The sequence below is a fragment of the Salmo salar genome, chromosome 11 (genome assembly GCF_965601325.2).
Source record: "Salmo salar chromosome 11, fSalSal1, whole genome shotgun sequence".
Taxonomy (NCBI): domain Eukaryota; kingdom Metazoa; phylum Chordata; class Actinopteri; order Salmoniformes; family Salmonidae; genus Salmo; species Salmo salar.
This window is the reverse complement of record NC_138301.1, coordinates 40,642,533-40,661,347: the sequence shown is the minus strand read 5'-3', so window position 1 is coordinate 40,661,347 and position 18,815 is coordinate 40,642,533. Positions and strand designations below refer to the sequence as shown.

Here is an 18,815-nt window from a genome sequence, read left to right as displayed (position 1 = left end):
GCTCAGTTGGTAAAGCATGGTGCTTGTAATGCCAGGGTAGTAGTAGGTTCTATTCACGGATCCACTACCCTGGCGTTACAAGCGTGTTAAAGCGCCATGCTCTACCAAGTGAACTACAAAGGACCATGACTACAACCTAGAACTAGATGTTCTGAGTCACGGTCAACAACATTAATGAGGTTATTTTTTAAATGTTTTTTTATTTTTTATTACCCCTTTTTCTCCCCAATTTCATGGTATCCAATTGGTAGTTACAGTCTTGTCTCATTGCTGCAACTCCCGTATGGACTCGGGAGAGGCGAAGTCGAGAGCCGTGCGTCCTCCAAAACACAACCCAGCCAAGCTGTACTGCTTCTTGACACAACGCCCGCTTAACACGGAAGCCAGCTGCACCAATGTGTTGTGTCGGAGGAAACACCGTACACCTGGCGACTGTGTCAGCGTGCATTGTGCCCGGCCCGCCACAGGAGTCGCTAGCGCGCGATGGGACAGGAACATCCCTGCTGGCCAAACCCTCCCCTAACCCAGACGACGCTGGGCCAATTGTGCGCGGCCCCATGGGTCTTCCGGTCGCGGCCGGCTGCGACAGAGCCTGGACTCGAACCAGGATCTTAGACCACTGCGCCACTTGGGAGGCCCTCATTCATTTTAAATTCAGTCATTGAATTTCAAATCATTACCTAAATTGACCCAAACCCAAATAGAATTGACTTATTGGAGTGATCGTACCAGTTAAAGTTCTGTCTCGTCCTCTGCTCTGTCTCCATCTGTGGGATCCAGAGGTCAGCTTTTACACTGGCCCAGGTTTGATGCTGCAGTATTTCAGTAGCACACTGTTTGATACGGAACGCTGCACTTCAAAGAAGAAGCAATTAGAATAATTATCACCTGCAAAAGAGCTGTGAAAGAGAGAGAGCAAAAGAACAAGAGAGAGAGAAATGGAGAGAGAAAGGAAGGGAGAAAGCGAGAAACTGCTGACATGTGTGAGGTGAGGTGTGCCAGGTCTTAAAATATGCGTGTGTAAGCACATGTATCATGGGACGTCTCAGTGTACTCTGGTTCCTGCTGAAGTATGTGTTGTGCACTGGCAGGTGAGTTTGCTCTATGAGGCGATGTGCTGCCATCTTCACCCCTGAGTGGGAAGCCAGGTACATAGCAGCTGTTTGTTTTATAGGTCCAAGCGTACGACACACACACTCCACCACGCAACACAGACAGACAGACAGACAGACAGAGACATGAATGCACAACCCCCTCCCCCCTAAACACACACAGAAATCCTTGAACTCTTACATTTGTAGCTAATTGAAATGGAATTAATATCACCCCCACTGTACAATCTCTAAGACAATGGGACAACTGATTGTGCATAATCCCTTAATGTACTCACATACGAGGGGAAATCACTCATCATCCATCCCCATAAAGTATGTACTAGTCCTTGTCATAGCCACTCGGCTATTTTGGGCCCTGGTGTGTGTTAATGAGTTTATAACCTGGTCCCACTGTGTTTACTGGCAAGTGAATGAGGTAATGTCTCATAGCGCGTTCTCTAAAGGAAGTGAGCATGTTACCACCCTCCGTCAGGCCAGAGACCACGTCCATCTGACTCATGGTGCCCTAATCCCCCACACCACCTAATCTGACTCAGAATAATAGGATCTGATTCCGACTGGGATCGCATTAATTCTGCTGCCAATGCATGTAATCCACACCAGTCTCACTGCCGTGGGATAAAGTTAGAACTGGAATAATGTGGAATTGGAATAACATCCTTATTATTGTCTTTATTATGTCTTCCAGCATTCTCCAATATCCAAGCTAGGGCTGAAGGATGGTCTTTTGTTGTCTCTGTAACAGACCATTGGTGGATAATGAGCTTTCTTTGTGTGTAGGTAGTCGATATGAAACGGTGATTTAGGTTAGCCCAGAGGATACTTCACAGTAATTGGTAGCATCTTTGATCGCTATTCCCACATGAAATCCCCTCTCTTGTTGTTGGCCTAGATTTGTTTGAGACAGTGACAGTGCAAAATTCACAGCACAATAATACTCAACCATGTCATGAAAGTCAATATGCTTCCTGTAACAGTCCACTGTTTAAGAAGGTTCAGAATGGTCCAAACGATTCAGAAGGGTTCAAATTATAGTCCTTTATGAACCTACAAAGATCAATAGTTGTATATCTATAGTGACGAATCTAGTGGTATTATTCTATGACGGTTCCCTTAGATCTATAGCATGTAGAAACACAGGTTGAAATAGCCTCCTGTGCTTCCATATGCCTAATGAACTCTTCTTAAATGCCAGAGATTAGGTATAACCTCTTCATAATCTGGGTGGAAAAAATGCTTCCTGAGCCGTAAGCAACAAGCTGGTGTTTACAAACCCAAGCATCTGGAAGGATTGATGTGGCCCCTCCTTAACCTTCATGTGCAAATTGATTTTTAACGCTTTACTTCTTTGGTGCAGTAAACTGGAACAGAAACAGCTTTCAGGGCATCGTTGTGTAGACAATTCTTAAACTGTGAAGTTGTATGCTTTCTCAGTGTGTTTTCAACCCTTCAACCCAACAGTTACATTATACATGCATCAGTTCTAATAACACACACATGTTAACGTCATCAAATTGTATATGAATAGTAGCCAACACATGTTAATAAGGTGATAGTAATGCTATTGCTTCTTCTATTTCATCCTCAGGTCTTTTTAAACCATTCCTGATATCTCTCTGGTTTCCTAGTTGGACATTTCAAACCCGACGCCACCTCTAAGTCATGAATATAGATCTCATATTGAGGGTAATTGAGCATGGGGATAGGTCTAGACGCCTTCATTTCTCTACGTCTCGTAGCTGGCCTGGAGAACCATAATATATTCCAGTGTATGGTTCATAGGGCAGGAGGCCTTGCTTGAAATGAGACTGTAGCATCTCCCAACAGTTACACAGGGTTGATTCTGCAAGTCGTTGCTGAGTTTTATTCTAAAGCCATAGCTTTTGAGGTGTATCATTGCTCTGAGGCAGAACTGCAATTGGATTATTCACATATGAATTTAATCTAGTGATATAACAACACAGGCGGTTGGTGGCACCTTAATTTGGGAGGACAGGCTTGCGGTAAAGGCTGGAGGGGAATCAGTGGAATGGTATCAAATACATCAAACACTGGTTTCCATGTGTTTGATGTTATTCCATTCTCGCTGTTCCAGCCATTATTATGTGCCGTCCTCCCCTTAGCAGCATGCACTGTTTAACAGGTCACAGATATCAGAATACATCTACCTGATACTGACTTTTCCCACATTTTTCTATTCTAGAACAACAACAAAAACATACTAGATTTGCATACTGTAAATTGGAAGGCATTTCAGTTCTGTTTCAAATACAGTGCAAAGCTGTATGTAAAAAAAATATATAAAAGAAATGACAATAATTTCAAAGCTTTAAAGGGGGTGAGGCATGGTCATGTGAATGGGGTGGGTATAGTGCTGCTGGCATTAAAGGGGGGTTTGCATGGTCAAGTGAATGGGGTGGGTATAGTGCTGCTGGCATTAAAGGGGGGTTTGCATGGTCATGTGAATGGGGTGGGTATAGTGCTGCTGGCATTAAAGGGGGTGATGCATTGTCATGTGAATGGGGTGGGTATAGTGCTGCTGGCATTAAAGGGGGGTTTGCATGGTCAAGTGAATGGGGTGGGTATAGTGCTTCTGGCATTAAAGGGGGGTTTGCATGGTCATGTGAATGGGGTGGGTATAGTGCTGCTGGCATTAAAGGGGGGTTTGCATGGTCATGTGAATGGGGTGGGTATAGTGCTGCTGGCATTAAAGGGGGGTTTGCATGGTCATGTGAATGGGGTGGGTATAGTGCTGCTGGCATTAAAGGGGGTGATGCATTGTCATGTGAATGGGGTGGGTATAGTGCTGCTGGCATTAAAGGGGGGTTTGCATGGTCAAGTGAATGGGGTGGGTATAGTGCTGCTGGCATTAAAGGGGGGTTTGCATGGTCATGTGAATGGGGTGGGTATAGTGCTGCTGGCATTAAAGGGGGGTTTGCATGGTCATGTGAATGGGGTGGGTATAGTGCTGCTGGCATTAAAGGGGGTGATGCATTGTCATGTGAATGGGGTGGGTATAGTGCTGCTGGCATTAAAGGGGGGTTTGCATGGTCAAGTGAATGGGGTGGGTATAGTGCTGCTGGCATTAAAGGGGGGTTTGCATGGTCATGTGAATGGGGTGGGTATAGTGCTGCTGGCATTAAAGGGGGGTTTGCATGGTCATGTGAATGGGGTGGGTATAGTGCTGCTGGCATTAAAGGGGGTGATGCATTGTCATGTGAATGGGGTGGGTATAGTGCTGCTGGCATCTCTATTCACATGCTATGGAATGCATGAGCCAGTGGATGGAGCTCTTCCATATTTCTGAGTGCTTGGGTTCTCCTCAATACACGAGTGAACAAATCAGTGAGTGGGACTGTCAGACTGGTTTCAGGCACCATTTTTCCCAAGTCCTTATGGGTTAGATGCTATGGCCAGAGGAGCAACCCTAGTAATGTTCACATGCTTCATAACTAATATTCCATGGTCACACTATCAATACCACTGGTTCTACACTCAGAATACTCATACATATTGAGATAGATGCAGAACGGAGGTCATTCTGATATTTTATATGATCAGTTTAGTATATTATCATACTGATGTTACTATATTGCTGCAGTATTGTCTAAACTCAATCTAAAATAGCTTAATCTTGTCCTAACAATACGTTAATTATCAGGATTATTTTAAGGCAACAATCTCTGATCACGTGAGATCCAGCCAACATGTGAAATAATCTGCCAGCATCAAATAGAGCTACAACAGTATTTAGATGCCTTGGCCAATTAGGATGATGTATACAATAGATGTTTGTCTTGTTGATCAACAGGAAGAACTCATCATGCAAATATTTGGAATGTGCACAAACCTTAGTTTATGAGGACAACACACGTGTTTCTCTCTAAGATGATTCATAGCCTGGGGACAAGGGGTTGAAATTCCCCTGGAAACTCTTTTGCATCGTAACATGGGTGCAGGAATATTGATTTTTATACAGTTAAAAAAGCCTCTATATGAAAATACTACAATTACATTCACCAAGGTGGTATGCTACTATAGCTGGGAGTGAATAAATTAATATTCTACCGTTGCCTTTCATTGCCTATAAAAAATAAAATGTTACAAAGGCCTACAACAAAACTTGACAATTAAATAATATCTAAGCATATTTATAGCCTAACATTTTTTTAATGAAAAGATGAATACATTGAATGGAGACTACATTTAAGACATTCTATTGAAAAGATAAACTCACCATTTTGTAAACTACTTGCTGTCACTCACTGGATATACGTTTTCTTTATTTGCTATGTAATGTATATGCTAAATTCATTTGCAGATTGCACAGGTAAAAATGTAAGTGGCTTACTGATCCATTCACCAATCCATAGTTTAGATTTTGCCAACATATAGCCTAGGTCTACAATCCTGAATTCCGCATGACTCCACGCCCTGTTTTCCGGGGACCCACATAGAATTCCAGCCCTTCCACGCTGCTATTACGTTCCGTTCGCGAGCAGAAGCTGGCTGCGGTGTCGTTTTCTCCGATCAGTCGGACCTTGATCAATCTTTTCAACTGTCCTTGTTCTCGGGTTTTACGCATTTGATTGCAATTGGAATAGCTTGGATTCGTGTGTGACCGTCGATTCCACAATTTTTTTCGACCGAATTGGCTCTGAAGCAATGGATTGACTTCAGTTTTCCTTCAACCCCTCCACCAAGTTGAGAAAACAGTCTAACCTGCGGTCTCTCCATACTTCGAGCTCACAAGCCAGCTAGCTACATGTTTCATCCGGACAGTTTCAAAAGTAGCTGGTACCGGATGTTTTTAAACATTTCGTAGGTGAAACATTGAAGTTCTTGGTTTGTCTCAGAAGTGTATGGAAATAGGTGGCAGAGGATTTTAAACACGGATTTTCTCCGGGGTTCTTGAAGCCTGCAAACATTTATTTTTGAAAAGTGATGGCGGAGCGGGGAGCAAGGTTGCTCCTCTCTCTCCTCTGTCTCACCTTTCTTTACTCGGCGACCACCGTGTCAAGACATGCCGACAAAGGTAAACGTTACATTAGCTAATCAATTGGCTACTTTAATTATTTGTTGGTATTACAATGTAACGAGTTTCTGTATCGCGTGTACAACAACAGCTCGAGCTACTAGGTCCTGCAGTGCACTACTAGCAGCCGACATGGAGCATTGACTTGTAGCTTCTAGACATCTGCAGGCTACGACATGGAGCATTGACTTGTAGCTTCTAGACATCTGCAGGCTACGACATGGAGCATTGACTTGTAGCTTCTAGACATCTGCAGGCTAATTAGTCAGCTGCATTTCAGTCAACTAAGGGCCAATGTTTTTGAACCATTTGTTTGTTAGGAGTACTTTTCAGACCACAACATGACCATACAGGTGGTAAAACAAATGAAATGCGGTTGTTGTCGAGCCATTTCAAGTGTTTATTTATGTATTTGTTTTACCTTTTAGCTATTATGTCTGGATTTAACTCCCACGTCACGTTTGTTTCTACGGTCATAATTGACAGATTTATTTATTATTCACTGATTTAAAAACTCGGGTAGATGCATACATGGAAATATTTGTCTGTATATTTGTCTTGTCTCAAATCGACATTTCGTTGCTTTGTATTATCACAGGTTCAGGTTGCTCGCTCTCTCAAAACCATTACAGTCACGTCATTAATTGCAACGGATGGCAAGAACCCGGCTCTATAACCACAAATTAATGACTCTCATTTGGGTTTACTGTCAAGCAATAAGCTAGCATCATCAGTCCGCCAGACATCTCATTACCTGGGCGTCAATACACGTTTGGCCGATGGATAGAAAGTACACAATTTATACCCCCCCCCCCCTTTTTTTTTGTTAATTGGCTACAGTAGAGTAGCTACTGCAATAAGCAATTTTAATTCAGTCTCGTGAAGGCTACATGTATTTGTGTTGACTTAAACTTCAGTAGTTTGTTTGGGTGATTTTCATTGTCATACTGAATGTTGATGAAATAATAAACATAGGTAACGTCTTGACCCCATGTTTCCTGCTTTATGATAGGGAATCTGATAGCCAATACATTCCAAGGACTATGAGCGACTGCGACAAATTTAATAGTTAATGAATATTAAACAAACGGCACATGTTGGAGTGCACACAACACATGGCCGCCTTTATCTCATGGTCGGTCTTAGCAAATTCACACCCCTGATAGCCCTGTAAGAGATGAGACGATGTATTTATTTTCAAGCCCTCTGCCGATTATGTTGAAGGCTGGAAAATAATAAACAGTTGAGCAATACAACAGTCAGTATGACATTTTTCCCACGAATCCAGTAAAATGTGAAGTTGTTTTTTAGGGGAAAAATGCAGGCTAGCTCGCTTTTAAAGATTCGCCTCCGTTAAAATAATGCATGTGAAGTGAACAGGTCTTAGTGGAGAGACGGGCCTCTGCTGGCTGTTGTGCTCTCTTGTGTGAGGAGGCTGATGAAAGAGTCTCTCCTGCATGAAAAGCGCTCTGCAGCGGTGAAGGGGAGTGGGGGGAAAAAAAACACAGGCTTTGCTGGAGATCAGTACAAAAGGGAGAGATGGGGGTAGGGTGGAACTGGCCTGACTGTCTGGAAAGTAATAAAACCAGGAGATTAAGGGGTGCAGGGAGTTCCTTTGGGAGCTCTGATTGATTCCAGGGAATTGGACTGAGACCTACACGCAGGGAGAGAGTCTCAAATTACTAATTGTGGGGTCCCCCTTTCTGAAAATATCTGTTTATTCGAAACACATTTCTCTGAGGTCTCAAGTCTTTTGCGAGTAGGTCCGCAGATAGAACTCGTCTTTATCAAAGTTGTGGATTGCAGTGCTAGCTCAAAGGAGATTGAATGTTTCTTCATTCAGTTCTAGCCGCCTCTGGGAACTGGCAAACTCGTTGCTTTTTTTGGTCCTACTAAAGAATTCAATCTTCACCCACACATAGGAGTAGAGTTCTTCAACATGGCTGCTATCCTATTCCCCGCCCCCATAGCGGTTTAAAGTTCCTAAAGCTCAAGTTTGTCTTTGTAAACAGCTCCTTTTATCTGCCTGTCAGAGGAGTGTAAAATCCATTTAAGTTCCATTTAAGTTCCATCTCCATAATCCTGCTGGGAGGGAATTGTGTGCTAATTGTCTCCCCGTGGACAATGCAAATAACTTGGTGAAATGTGTAAACATTTGGCATCCCCCCCTTCTGGTCCCACAAACCACTCTCCAGGGTTCTATCCCTCTCAGACCACCTCGGCTGCAGGCCTGCAGCAGAGACTTAAAAACAACATCCATTTTCTGTGACGCTCCTAGGATTCTTCTGAGGGCTAAACCACTAAGAACCACATTTTCACCATTTATTTTGCCAGTGTTCATGGGAGTTTAAAAGTATGTGAATTTTTATATTTCATTGTCTTTATGTGAACTAGGATTTAATGGATGCAACACTTGGCACTATTTTATTTATTATATATTTTGTTCCCTTAGTATAAAGGCAATGCCTGTGCAGGCTACACTACATGAATGATTCATTTCAAATAAAGGTTTAAATAGAAAACCTGCTGGTAAAGCACTGGTAAATGTAAATGGACTTTGGCTGCTCAAATGACCCTTGAGATGATCGGATGAGGCCTTCCCTCCAACTCCTACTGGTGTGTCACACTGGCATGGATTTCAATAGAGACCTTCCTCACCTGCTGTTCTCCATGTATACAGTTGAAGTCAGAAGTTTACATACACCTTAACCAAATACATTTAAACTCAGTTTTTCACAATTCCTGACATTTAATCCTAGAAAAAATTCCCTGTCTTAGGTCAGTTAGGATCACCACTTTATTTTAAGAATGTGAAATGTCAGAATAATAGTAGAGCGAATGATTTATTTCAGCTTTTACTTCATCACATTCCCAGTGGGTCAGAAGTTTACATACACTAAATTAGTATTTGGTAGCATTGCCTTTAAATTGTTTTACTTGGGTCAAACTTTTTGGGTAGCCTTCCAAAAGCTTCCCACAATAAATTGGGTGAATTTTGGCCCATTCCTCCTGACAGAGCTGGTTTAACTGAGTCAGGTTTGTAGGCCTCCTTGCTCACACACGCTTTTTCAGTTCTGCCCACAACTTTTCTATGGGATTGAGGTCAGGGCTTTGTGATGGCCACTCCAATACCTTGACTTTGTTGTCCTTAAGCTATTTTGCTACAACTTTGGAAGTATGCTTGGGGTCATTGTCCATTTGGAAGCCCCTTTTGCGACCAAGCTTTAACTTCCTGACTGATGTCTTGATGTTGCTTCAATATATTCACATAACTTTCCTCCTCATGATGCCATCTATTTTGTGAAGTGCACCAGTCCCTCCTGCAGCAAAGCACCCCCACAACATGATGCTGCCACCCCCGTGCTTCACGGTTGGGATGGTGTTCTTTGACTTGCAAGCCTCCCCCTTTTTTCCTTCAAACACAATGATGGTCATTATGGCCAAACAGTTCTATTTTTGTTTCATCAAACCAGAGGACATTTCTCCAAAAAGTACGATCTTTGTCCCCACGTGCAGTTGCAAACCTTAGTCTGGCTTTTTTATGGCGGTTTTGGAGCAGTAGCTTCTTCCTTGCTGAGCGGCCTTTCAGGTTATGTCGAAACAGGACTCGTATTACTGTGGATATAGATACTTGTGGACCTGTTTCCTCCAGCATCTTCACAAGGTCCTTTGCTGTTGTTCTGGGATTGATTTGCACTTTTCGCACCAAAGTACGTTCATCTCTAGGAGACGGAACGCTTCTCCTTCCTGAGTGGTATGACTGCTGAGTGGTCCCATGGTGTTTATACTTGCGTACTATTGTTTGTACAGATGAACGTGGTACCTTCAGGCGTTTGGAAATTGCTCCCAAGGATGAACCAGACTTGTGGAGGACTACAATTATTTTTCTGAGGTCTTGGCTGATTTCTTTTCATTTTCCCATGATGTCAAGAAAAGAGGCACTGAGTTTGACCCAATTGACTCAAATTATGTCAATTAGCCTATCAGAAGCTTCTAAAGCCATGACATCATTTTCTGGAATTTTCCAAGCTGTTTAAAGGCACAGTCAACTTAGTGTATGTAAACTTCTGACCCACTGGAATTGTGATACAGTGAATTATAAGTGAAATAATCTGTCTGTAAACAATTGTTGGAACAATTACTTGTGTCATGCACAAAGTAGATGTCCTAACCAACTTGCAAAACCTACAGTTTGTTAACCTCACTAGGGTCTGTGGGACGTTAGCGTCCCACCTGGCCAACAGAAATACTCATTATAAAAATTCATGAAACATACAAGTGTTATATATGGGTTTAAAGAAACTTCTTGTTAATCCAACCACTGTGTCAGATTTCAAAAAGTCTTTGCGGCGAAAGCATACCATGTGATTATCTGAGAACAGCGCCCAGCGGACAAATCATTACAAACAGTAACCAGCCAAGTAGAAGAGTTACACAATTCAGAAATAGTGATAAAATTAATCACTTACCTTTGATCTTCATATCGGTGCACTCACAAGACTCAATAAATGTTTGTTTTGTTCGATAAAGTCCCTGTTTATATCCAAAAACCTCCGTTTTTTGTTCACGCGTTTTCTTCAGTAATCCACAGGCTCAAACGCAGTCACAACAGGGGAACGAAAAATCCAAATAGTATCCTTAAAGTTCGTAGAAACATGTCATTTTTTTTATAATCAATTCAAGGTTGTTTTTAGCCTAAATAATCGATAATATTTCAACCGGACAATAAAGTCGTCAATATAAAAGGTAAACAAGAAAGGCACGCTCTTGGTCATGCGCATGAAAAAGCTCTGTGACACTGTAGGGTCCACCCATTCAGACTGGTCTTACTCCCTCATTTTTCAGAATGCAAGCCTGAAACAATTTCTAAAGACTGTTGACATCTAGTGGAAGGCATAGGATGTGCAATTTGATTCCTAAGTCAATGGATACTGTGAAGGCATTCAATAGAAAACTACAAAAAGAAATCCATCCAGGAAGCAGGATTTTTTTCCCAGGTTTTTGCCTGGCAAATCAGTTCTGTTATACTTAGACATTATTTTAACAGTTTTGGAAACTTTAGAGTGTTTTCTATCCAAATCTATATGCATATCCTAGCTTCTGGGCCTGAGTAGCAGGCAGTTTACTTTGGGCACGCTTTTCATCCGGAGGTGAAAATAGTGCCCCCTACCCTAGAGAAGTTGACAAGAAATGTGTGGAGTGGTTGAAAAACGAGTTTTAATGACTCCAACCTAAGTGTAAGTGAACTTCTGACTTCAACTGTATCATCTTGTCACACTGGCTTCGATTTCAAGAGACCTCCCTCACCTGCTGTCTTTCCTATATTTCACGCTGTTTATGGATCATTTTTTTGTGAGCTATAATTGCTCATAAAGTCCTAATGACCTCTTTTCACTGAGAATCGGATAATTGCATGCTTTGGCAAGTGTTTGATTCATCTGGTCGGCTAATGACACCCTCCCTCATTAGGAGATACTGATGATGTCCTATGGCCGGGGGGGGGGTGGCGTAGCTCCGCTCAGTCTCCTCCTCAGTGGAGTTGGGAACGGAAAGATCAGTAGATGGATCCAAATAATCAACATGACTGTGCGCTAGCTGTGCTAATTGCTACATTAGCATTGCAGCAAACTTTTTTGCAGTGATCATTTTCAGTATGTTGTTGTCAACAACCTACTGGCGAAATGGCATCCAGGGGTTATTGTCGTAATTTACGATAACTACTGCCACAGTTTACTTGTAATTGGCAGGAAGCTAGAAAGATCAATATGCTTTGATAATGGCGTTTCATCTGCAATGGTATCTTTTTTTGAAGGCAGGGGTAAATGTATAACCACCAGCTGTGCCCGCCTGCTTTGCTTTCAAGTGGCTTCTGTATTAATCCAAATAGACTATTAGCCCTTTTTTGCTAACTGCCTAATGTGCAAATTAGATGTTGTTAACAAAACCTAAATTAAATCTTGATTGTGAGAATTGTATTCTGATTGGTTGACATTACACACCACCAACTGTCAGATTGGATGCTTATCATAGTTCTCTGATTGCTATGCTTTTGTCACTATGTTGATTGTTTCCACCACCAACTAAATGAATAAATAGTTGTCTTGGGGGCAGCCATGGATGCGCCATGTATTTCCCCCCCTATTTAATTCACTGTGGGACGTGCCAGCAAAGGCTCAGATTCATCCATGGGTTACTCCTAGAAACACAACACCCGTTCATTACACAGCACAGCCTACAGGCCAGTCCATAAGACACTCTCTCTTGGTACTGGGTGCTTTTTAAAACTATGGTTACATATAAGCAAGATTTACAATAATACATCATTTTTGCCAGCAGTCATTGTTCTGTGTGAATGACATTTGTGTCTATGCTTTGAAAGCTAACCCACAGTGTAGCCAGCGTTGCTATAGAAATGTCAACAGACTGCAGACATGGCAGAGCACCCCTCATCAACACCGCTACAGAAAAAGTACCTGCCTTGGAACCTACATTGTTTGATCACTTCAGTTTCCCACATTAAACATTTTGCTTCAGCTATTTGTCTAGCTCTTGAACGTCTGCGGACTGTACGGATGTAACCTAGTAGGGTTGGGTGGTATCCAGATGTTCATACCTTTTCTGTGCTATACCGGGGTATACGCTATTACTGAATATGCACGTTAAAAATAATATATATAATATATGAGCGCAAAACAATTTAGCAACAGGGATCTTGATCCAGGAGGGGATTGAATGTCTCTGCTGTAACTAAGAAGCTTGATCTTGACGCTATTGAAAATCATTCCGTCGGTATTTCGAAATACCCCGATAAACAGTATATCGCCCAAGCATGTAACCGAGGCTTGCTCCATGTAACCGAGGCTTGCTCCATGTAACCGAGGCTTGCTCCATGTAACCGAGGCTTGCTCCATGTAACCATTTTGTCTGTCCTCATTGACCTCCCTCTTCCAAGAGAGCCAAACTACAAAATCAACCCCGTTCAGAAGGCATTGTTTCTACTCTGAATGTTCCCCGTGTTACTCAACAAAGTGCTTGTCATCTCTTTTGATTAGGGTGATGAGCAGTGAGGGCTGCCGGTCGGTTGGAGACAGAGGGAGAAGACTGTTGTGTGTGGAGAGAAGCCAGACTTCTCCCTGCTCCCAGGCCCAGACCAGATCATTGACATGGCTTTGCTATACCCCTGCTGAGATGAAAGGGTTTCTCTGTCTGAGCTTTGGTCTCGTTCTACCATGGCACAGCACACAGTGAAACATGGCTAGTGCATCGTTCTCCATCATCCACTGCCAGCGTGGTGCCAACTTGTTCCCTTCTTTCCAAGGCCTGTTGTTCCTCCGATTCTGGTTGGCCTTTCAATGTCCTTCAAAGGCTTTTGGGGCAAGCTATCGCTTTTAGCTCCAAATGCTAACTTTAGCCCTAATTACTCCAGGGCAAGCTAGCTAGAACATTATGTGCCTCTGTTGCTATTGTAGCTAATGGTCTCTGAGAGAACATGACATGTCTGTGTTTTTATCAGTTACTGTGCATTAAGGTTCTGTGCAGCCTGGCTTAAAAGGGTACCATTCCCTCTAGTGGCTGTAATTGTGGATCTTTCTATGGCTTTTGAGTAAGAGGTATATGGGATAGTGTCAGTGGCTGGCTATTGAAAACACAGGCTTTAAGGGTGAAATTGAAATGCTTATGGATTATATTGGTGCAGTGTCTGATGGATACAGGAGAGAACCCACAGTCCACCTGAGCTGCTGTCAGAAGGGCATGCATTAGCACCATAGTAGATCTCTAGTGAAGTTATTGGAATAACAAGCATTAGCCTTTGTAGCACATTCATTCACATTCTGTAATCTAGGTGTGATGCAAGACTGTAGCCACAGTCGTGATGGATGCTGTCATTTCATTCATTGTTTATAAAGATACAAGGGGAGCCATGCATCCCGATGCCCCATTTGGTAAACAAAGCACACTCGACAACAGCAAAATAACTGCAGGAAATGGCAGTAATGCACATTAACATGAGATACGAGCAGAGGCCACGGTTAGCAACGAGAATTTATTTTGAATTTTTTTGTCACTCTGTGTTCATGCCAAACTTCATAAGCTTTGTGGGCTGTTCCAAAGGCATCTTTCTGCAAACTCGGCAGGACTGCGAGGACAGTTTCACAAAAATTTCCTAAAACTTTTGGGTTCTGCCCGAGCTCCTGCCGTGGTGTCCCCTGCCAACGGTGGCAGCTGCAGAGGATTATGACACATGCAAGCTGTGCTAGTCAGCGAGGCTCAGCCTAACCAGAAACTAGGCCCTGTTTTACACAGAGCCCATTTAGAGCCATCTTCCACAATGAGGCAAAAAGGGGGATTGTTCATGGATTTGTACTCTGCAAGTGCCGGAGGAGGCCTGGAAATCAGACCTTGAAGTTTCAAAGCAGATCTATTCTCTTTAGAAGATGAACAGTAAACTGTGGAGTCCATCTTTTTGTTGAGTCGTGGTTCCAAAAACATGGTGTGGTATGATGCTGCTTTGTTCTGAATGCTTTTAAAGCATTTATACGGTTCTCTCTCTACACAAGCGTCTCTTCTGAAGTGCTAGCATAGGCCTATGTAATAGTTACAATTCAGTCGTTCTCCATTTTACAGTAGAAGGAACACCGAAGGAAGATTAAGGGTCAACATGACAATGACAAATGTCTCCCTGGCAATTGTTTCATAACTTGAACACTCTTATCAATTGTAACTCTGGAGAACTTTTAATACCTTTTTTTTTAAGGTTCTAAATATCATTCTTGGCATCAAACCTCTCTACATAAATTAAGGATGATTGTAATATTCTCCTGGAAACTATGATTAATAACCTTAATTTGATTCCACTATACCTTCTGGAGTTTTCCACCCACAGCACGCACACTTGAATTTATCCTCCACTGTTTGTTGGATGCCATCCAGGTTATGAAGAATTAGCCTGAATGGGTTTTGGGAAGTGAGATCATAAAAGGTACATGCATGAAAATGAATTCATCACTAGTAATTAGACCACTTGAACACGATCAAACCTGCTCCTCCATTGATGTTTTATTGGCATGGGCATTCTCCAATTTGGTCAGCCTAATTTGAACCTAGTTAACACTGACCCAGCTTGTCAGAATTATTTTAATGGGTTTGCTGCCATCTCTGTGTCTAAACAATACAAGGGCAGCCCCACAGCGACCTAGTTCGCTGACCAAATGAACTCTTATTGTTTTCTCTGAAACCTCCGTCTTCGTCTCTGCTCTTGATACACCAGTCATACCCAGTGGTGCTCGGCTTAACATAGTGTGCATGACTGAAATCCACCCCACACTCTCTGTACACCCCCCTCCACTCAGTCAAAGGAGCACTTCTTACGCTGGAGGGGTGTGGGGGCAGTCAGTCACAGAGGGAGGATTGTGAGGGCTGTTTAAATAAACCGCCTGTCATCGTCTTGTGCCCAGCCTATGGCTTTTGGCAGCTTCAGATATGAAGAGGTGTGTGTGGTTGTGGGTATGTGTATGCATGCTATCCGTTCTCGGATGAACAGCTGTTTTATCAGAGTTGCATGGCATTAAAAAAACGATTAGTTTACCTGGTCTAGCAGAAGGGTGGGCATATAAATTAGTTTTGCTTTTGACACACAGCCATCAGCAGAGACTTATCTGTTATAGTTCCCTAGGAGACTGTCAACTAACAGAATAGCTCCCTCAGAAAGGAGGGAAAGGCAAGCTTTGATTCTACCACTTTGATTCGACCAGTCTTTTTAAAAGAAGAAGCGTCTTTTAGGCAGAGACAAAATTGTAGATTTGCAGGCAGCTGTGAATGACAAATGAGAGAGGTTGTGTGGTTTGGGCATGTTGCTTTCAGACTGCTCTTAAAGAGCTAAAAGTGTGTGTGCCGATAAATAGTTTACAAGAGCCACAGACATGAAACTTTGAGCCTCAACGTAGCGACTTGTCAAATGTGGAGGTGGATCACACTTCAGAGGTTAGAAACTCTTGACTCAGATAAATTACCTGAGATAACTCCCCTTGCTTTCATGTCTAATTATAGTCTTTTAAATAGTTAATGAGTCTCTGTGAATTTGGCGAGCAGGTCCCGAACCATTCCCTTTGAAGTAGCAATGGTTTCCTTCAGAAGTTTTTTAAAATGTATTGTTTTACAAGTAAAGTGGTTAAGTCTTTGTAGTAGAATTTCATCTTAACTGCCACCCATTTTGTCTCAAGTGGGTGTAGAACTATTTTAACTTTTACCAGAAAGTATGTAGGTGCCAGAAATGTCAACTGCCTTGGCAGTGTAATTCTAAGTATTATTTTGGAACTAAAGTTCATCTGGATCCAAAGGACTGCCAGAACACACATTACATTAGTTATAGAGGTAGAGTTCTAGACCAGCGGTTCCCAACCTTTTCTGTTCCGGGGACCAACAAATCACTGTCAATCTCTTGAGGACCACCATTCGTGCAGTCGCAGTTATTTTTTTACATATCTTGCCGGTCAAATTTTGTTAATTTTAGCAATGAATGTAAGAAATTAAAGGGTTGTTATTTATAAACATTTTACATTGTGAAAAGCAATGTTAAATTGCTTATTATACTCCCAGCTGTTGTTATTTTTAGTAGAGAAGGAAAAATGTCAAACAAATACATTTGCGGGCCACCTGCAGTACCCCCACGGACCACCGACGCAGGTTGGGAAGCACTGGTCTAGACGAGTTGCTTTTGGTTATGTGACTAGTCGAGTTGCAGATGCTGATGAAGCCATTCCAGTGTCTACGTTGTTGTCAGCTTTGGTACACTGTCCCTTTAAATCTGCATCACGTCTCCCTGAACCTCCCAGATTTGGTTGTGATTTCATTTGCTACCATGGCGACCCTGCAACTCCTGGTTGTTTATATTAACTTGTGTTTCTGTGGGTAAATCCGGACAAGGATAGATGTTCTGTTGTGTCCTGGAGCTCCCCTATTGCACGTGGCACCACTGGCTGCAGTGACCTTTCACTAACAGGTCCAGAGTGGTGGCAGAAATGGCCAAATTACAGTCTGAACATATTTAATGCGCTGTTATGATGTAATAGAATTGGCCATCTTTAGTGACTCTTGCCTGGGCCCGAACTCATCAGAGCTGAATAGATCTGCCTGAACACCACTCACGGCAGGTTATTTAGCTTTTTAGTTACTCTTTAGAAATGGTCAGTTGCACCTCTTTACTATAGAAATGGTTGATTTGGAGCTTTGCTATATGAATGAGCTGATGGTAATGGAACGCGATTGGGCTGGGTAACTCAAGACATTAACTTGTGCATACAGTGAGAGGCCCCCTCGGGGACAGGAATGTTGAGGTTTTCAAAGGCATTTTCTTTGAGGTGGCCTCGATCCTGCGTGAAAATACTACACCTCCCCAGGGGGCCATGCACCGAAGCTCAAGGAGTGATGGGAAAGTGAAGACGCCACCCTAGTTGTCTGAATGAGGACCAGTCTCGTTTCTCATAGGCCTGTACTATTCTAGTCTGAGAAGTGTGAATATTTTACATCCATTTTCATGAAAGCCATACAAATATACCAATACACCGACATGAACTCAACAGCACTGATTTCACAGTTGGAAAAATATGTATATTATCTCTGTTACCTCTATCTAAATACAGATGTGACCTTCCTCTGCTGCTTAAAGGGAGGAGGAGGAGGAGAGTGAAACAGGGAGGAGGGAAGGCCTGCAGAGATGAGGTTGTTTCAGAGTGATGGAAACCAGCTCCCTCAGACTCCCTCAATGTTTCTTTTTTAACCTTTATTTAACTAGGTAAGTCAAATAAGAACAAATTCTTATTTACAATGATGTCCTACCGGGGAAGAGTGGGTTAACTGCCTTGTTCAGGGGCAGAACGACAGATTTTTACCTCGTCAGCTCTGGGATTCGATCCAGCAACCTTTCGGTTACTGGCCCAACGCTCTAGGCTACCTGCCGCCCCTTAAGCCTGACTTCTGACCCCAGCTTCTCCCCCATCCTCATGACAGGTCATTTAGTGACAGGAGGCAGCACAGTTACAAAATGGAGATGGAGAGAGCTCAGCGGGAGCACCTGCAGAATGGCAGCGGCATTCCAACACTGACTGGGATCTGAGAGACAGATGTCATGAGACCATGGGGACAGGATTGGAGGAGGGGTGGAAGTTTGGGGTAATGGGGGGGCAGTTGGTGGATGATCAGGCCAGCTCTTACCATGCAACCATAACAAGGTGTCCTATCATGGAGGAAGAGCATTAATGACACATGGTGGTAATTACCTTTACAAGAGACCCCGAGGCAAAGCCTGCATTGTTAATATATTAATGCAGTCCGTAAATGAAATGCTAAATGAGTGGTCAAACATTTCATTATTTGTTGACTCTACTTTTTTATTTTCAAAGCAGGGCTTTGTGAGATTCATGAAGTAGGCCACTTGGCAGACGTATCAGAGATGTCCTGTAAAGGGGACTTTCCCTTATGGTCATGGAAGGACAAAGCAGTAGTACCAGACTGTCACACTGACTGGTGACTGTGTCTGTGTGCCAATTCCCTCATGCCCTTTCTCAAATCACTTTCATTTGACCACTGAATCACATTTGAACTGTGTTTGTTGGCCCTGGCTTGTTCAGGTTTGTACTAAACCACAGATGGACTATTAGATGGATGGA

General features: G+C 42.8%; 1 protein-coding gene across 13 annotated transcripts in view; it reads left to right on the top strand.

The window, feature by feature from the left end:
- The first annotated feature begins 5,583 nt into the window (after nt 1-5,583).
- Nucleotides 5,584-18,815, top strand: part of neo1a (neogenin 1a) — a 230,835-nt gene continuing 217,603 nt past the window's right edge. For all 13 annotated transcript variants that reach the window (XM_082957929.1, XM_082957926.1, XM_082957923.1 and 10 more), the window contains exon 1: nt 5,584-6,150. In XM_082957929.1, the coding sequence (XP_082814055.1) occupies nt 6,060-6,150 (91 nt within the window). In that variant the 5' untranslated portion in view covers nt 5,584-6,059. The remainder of the gene's footprint in view (nt 6,151-18,815) is intronic.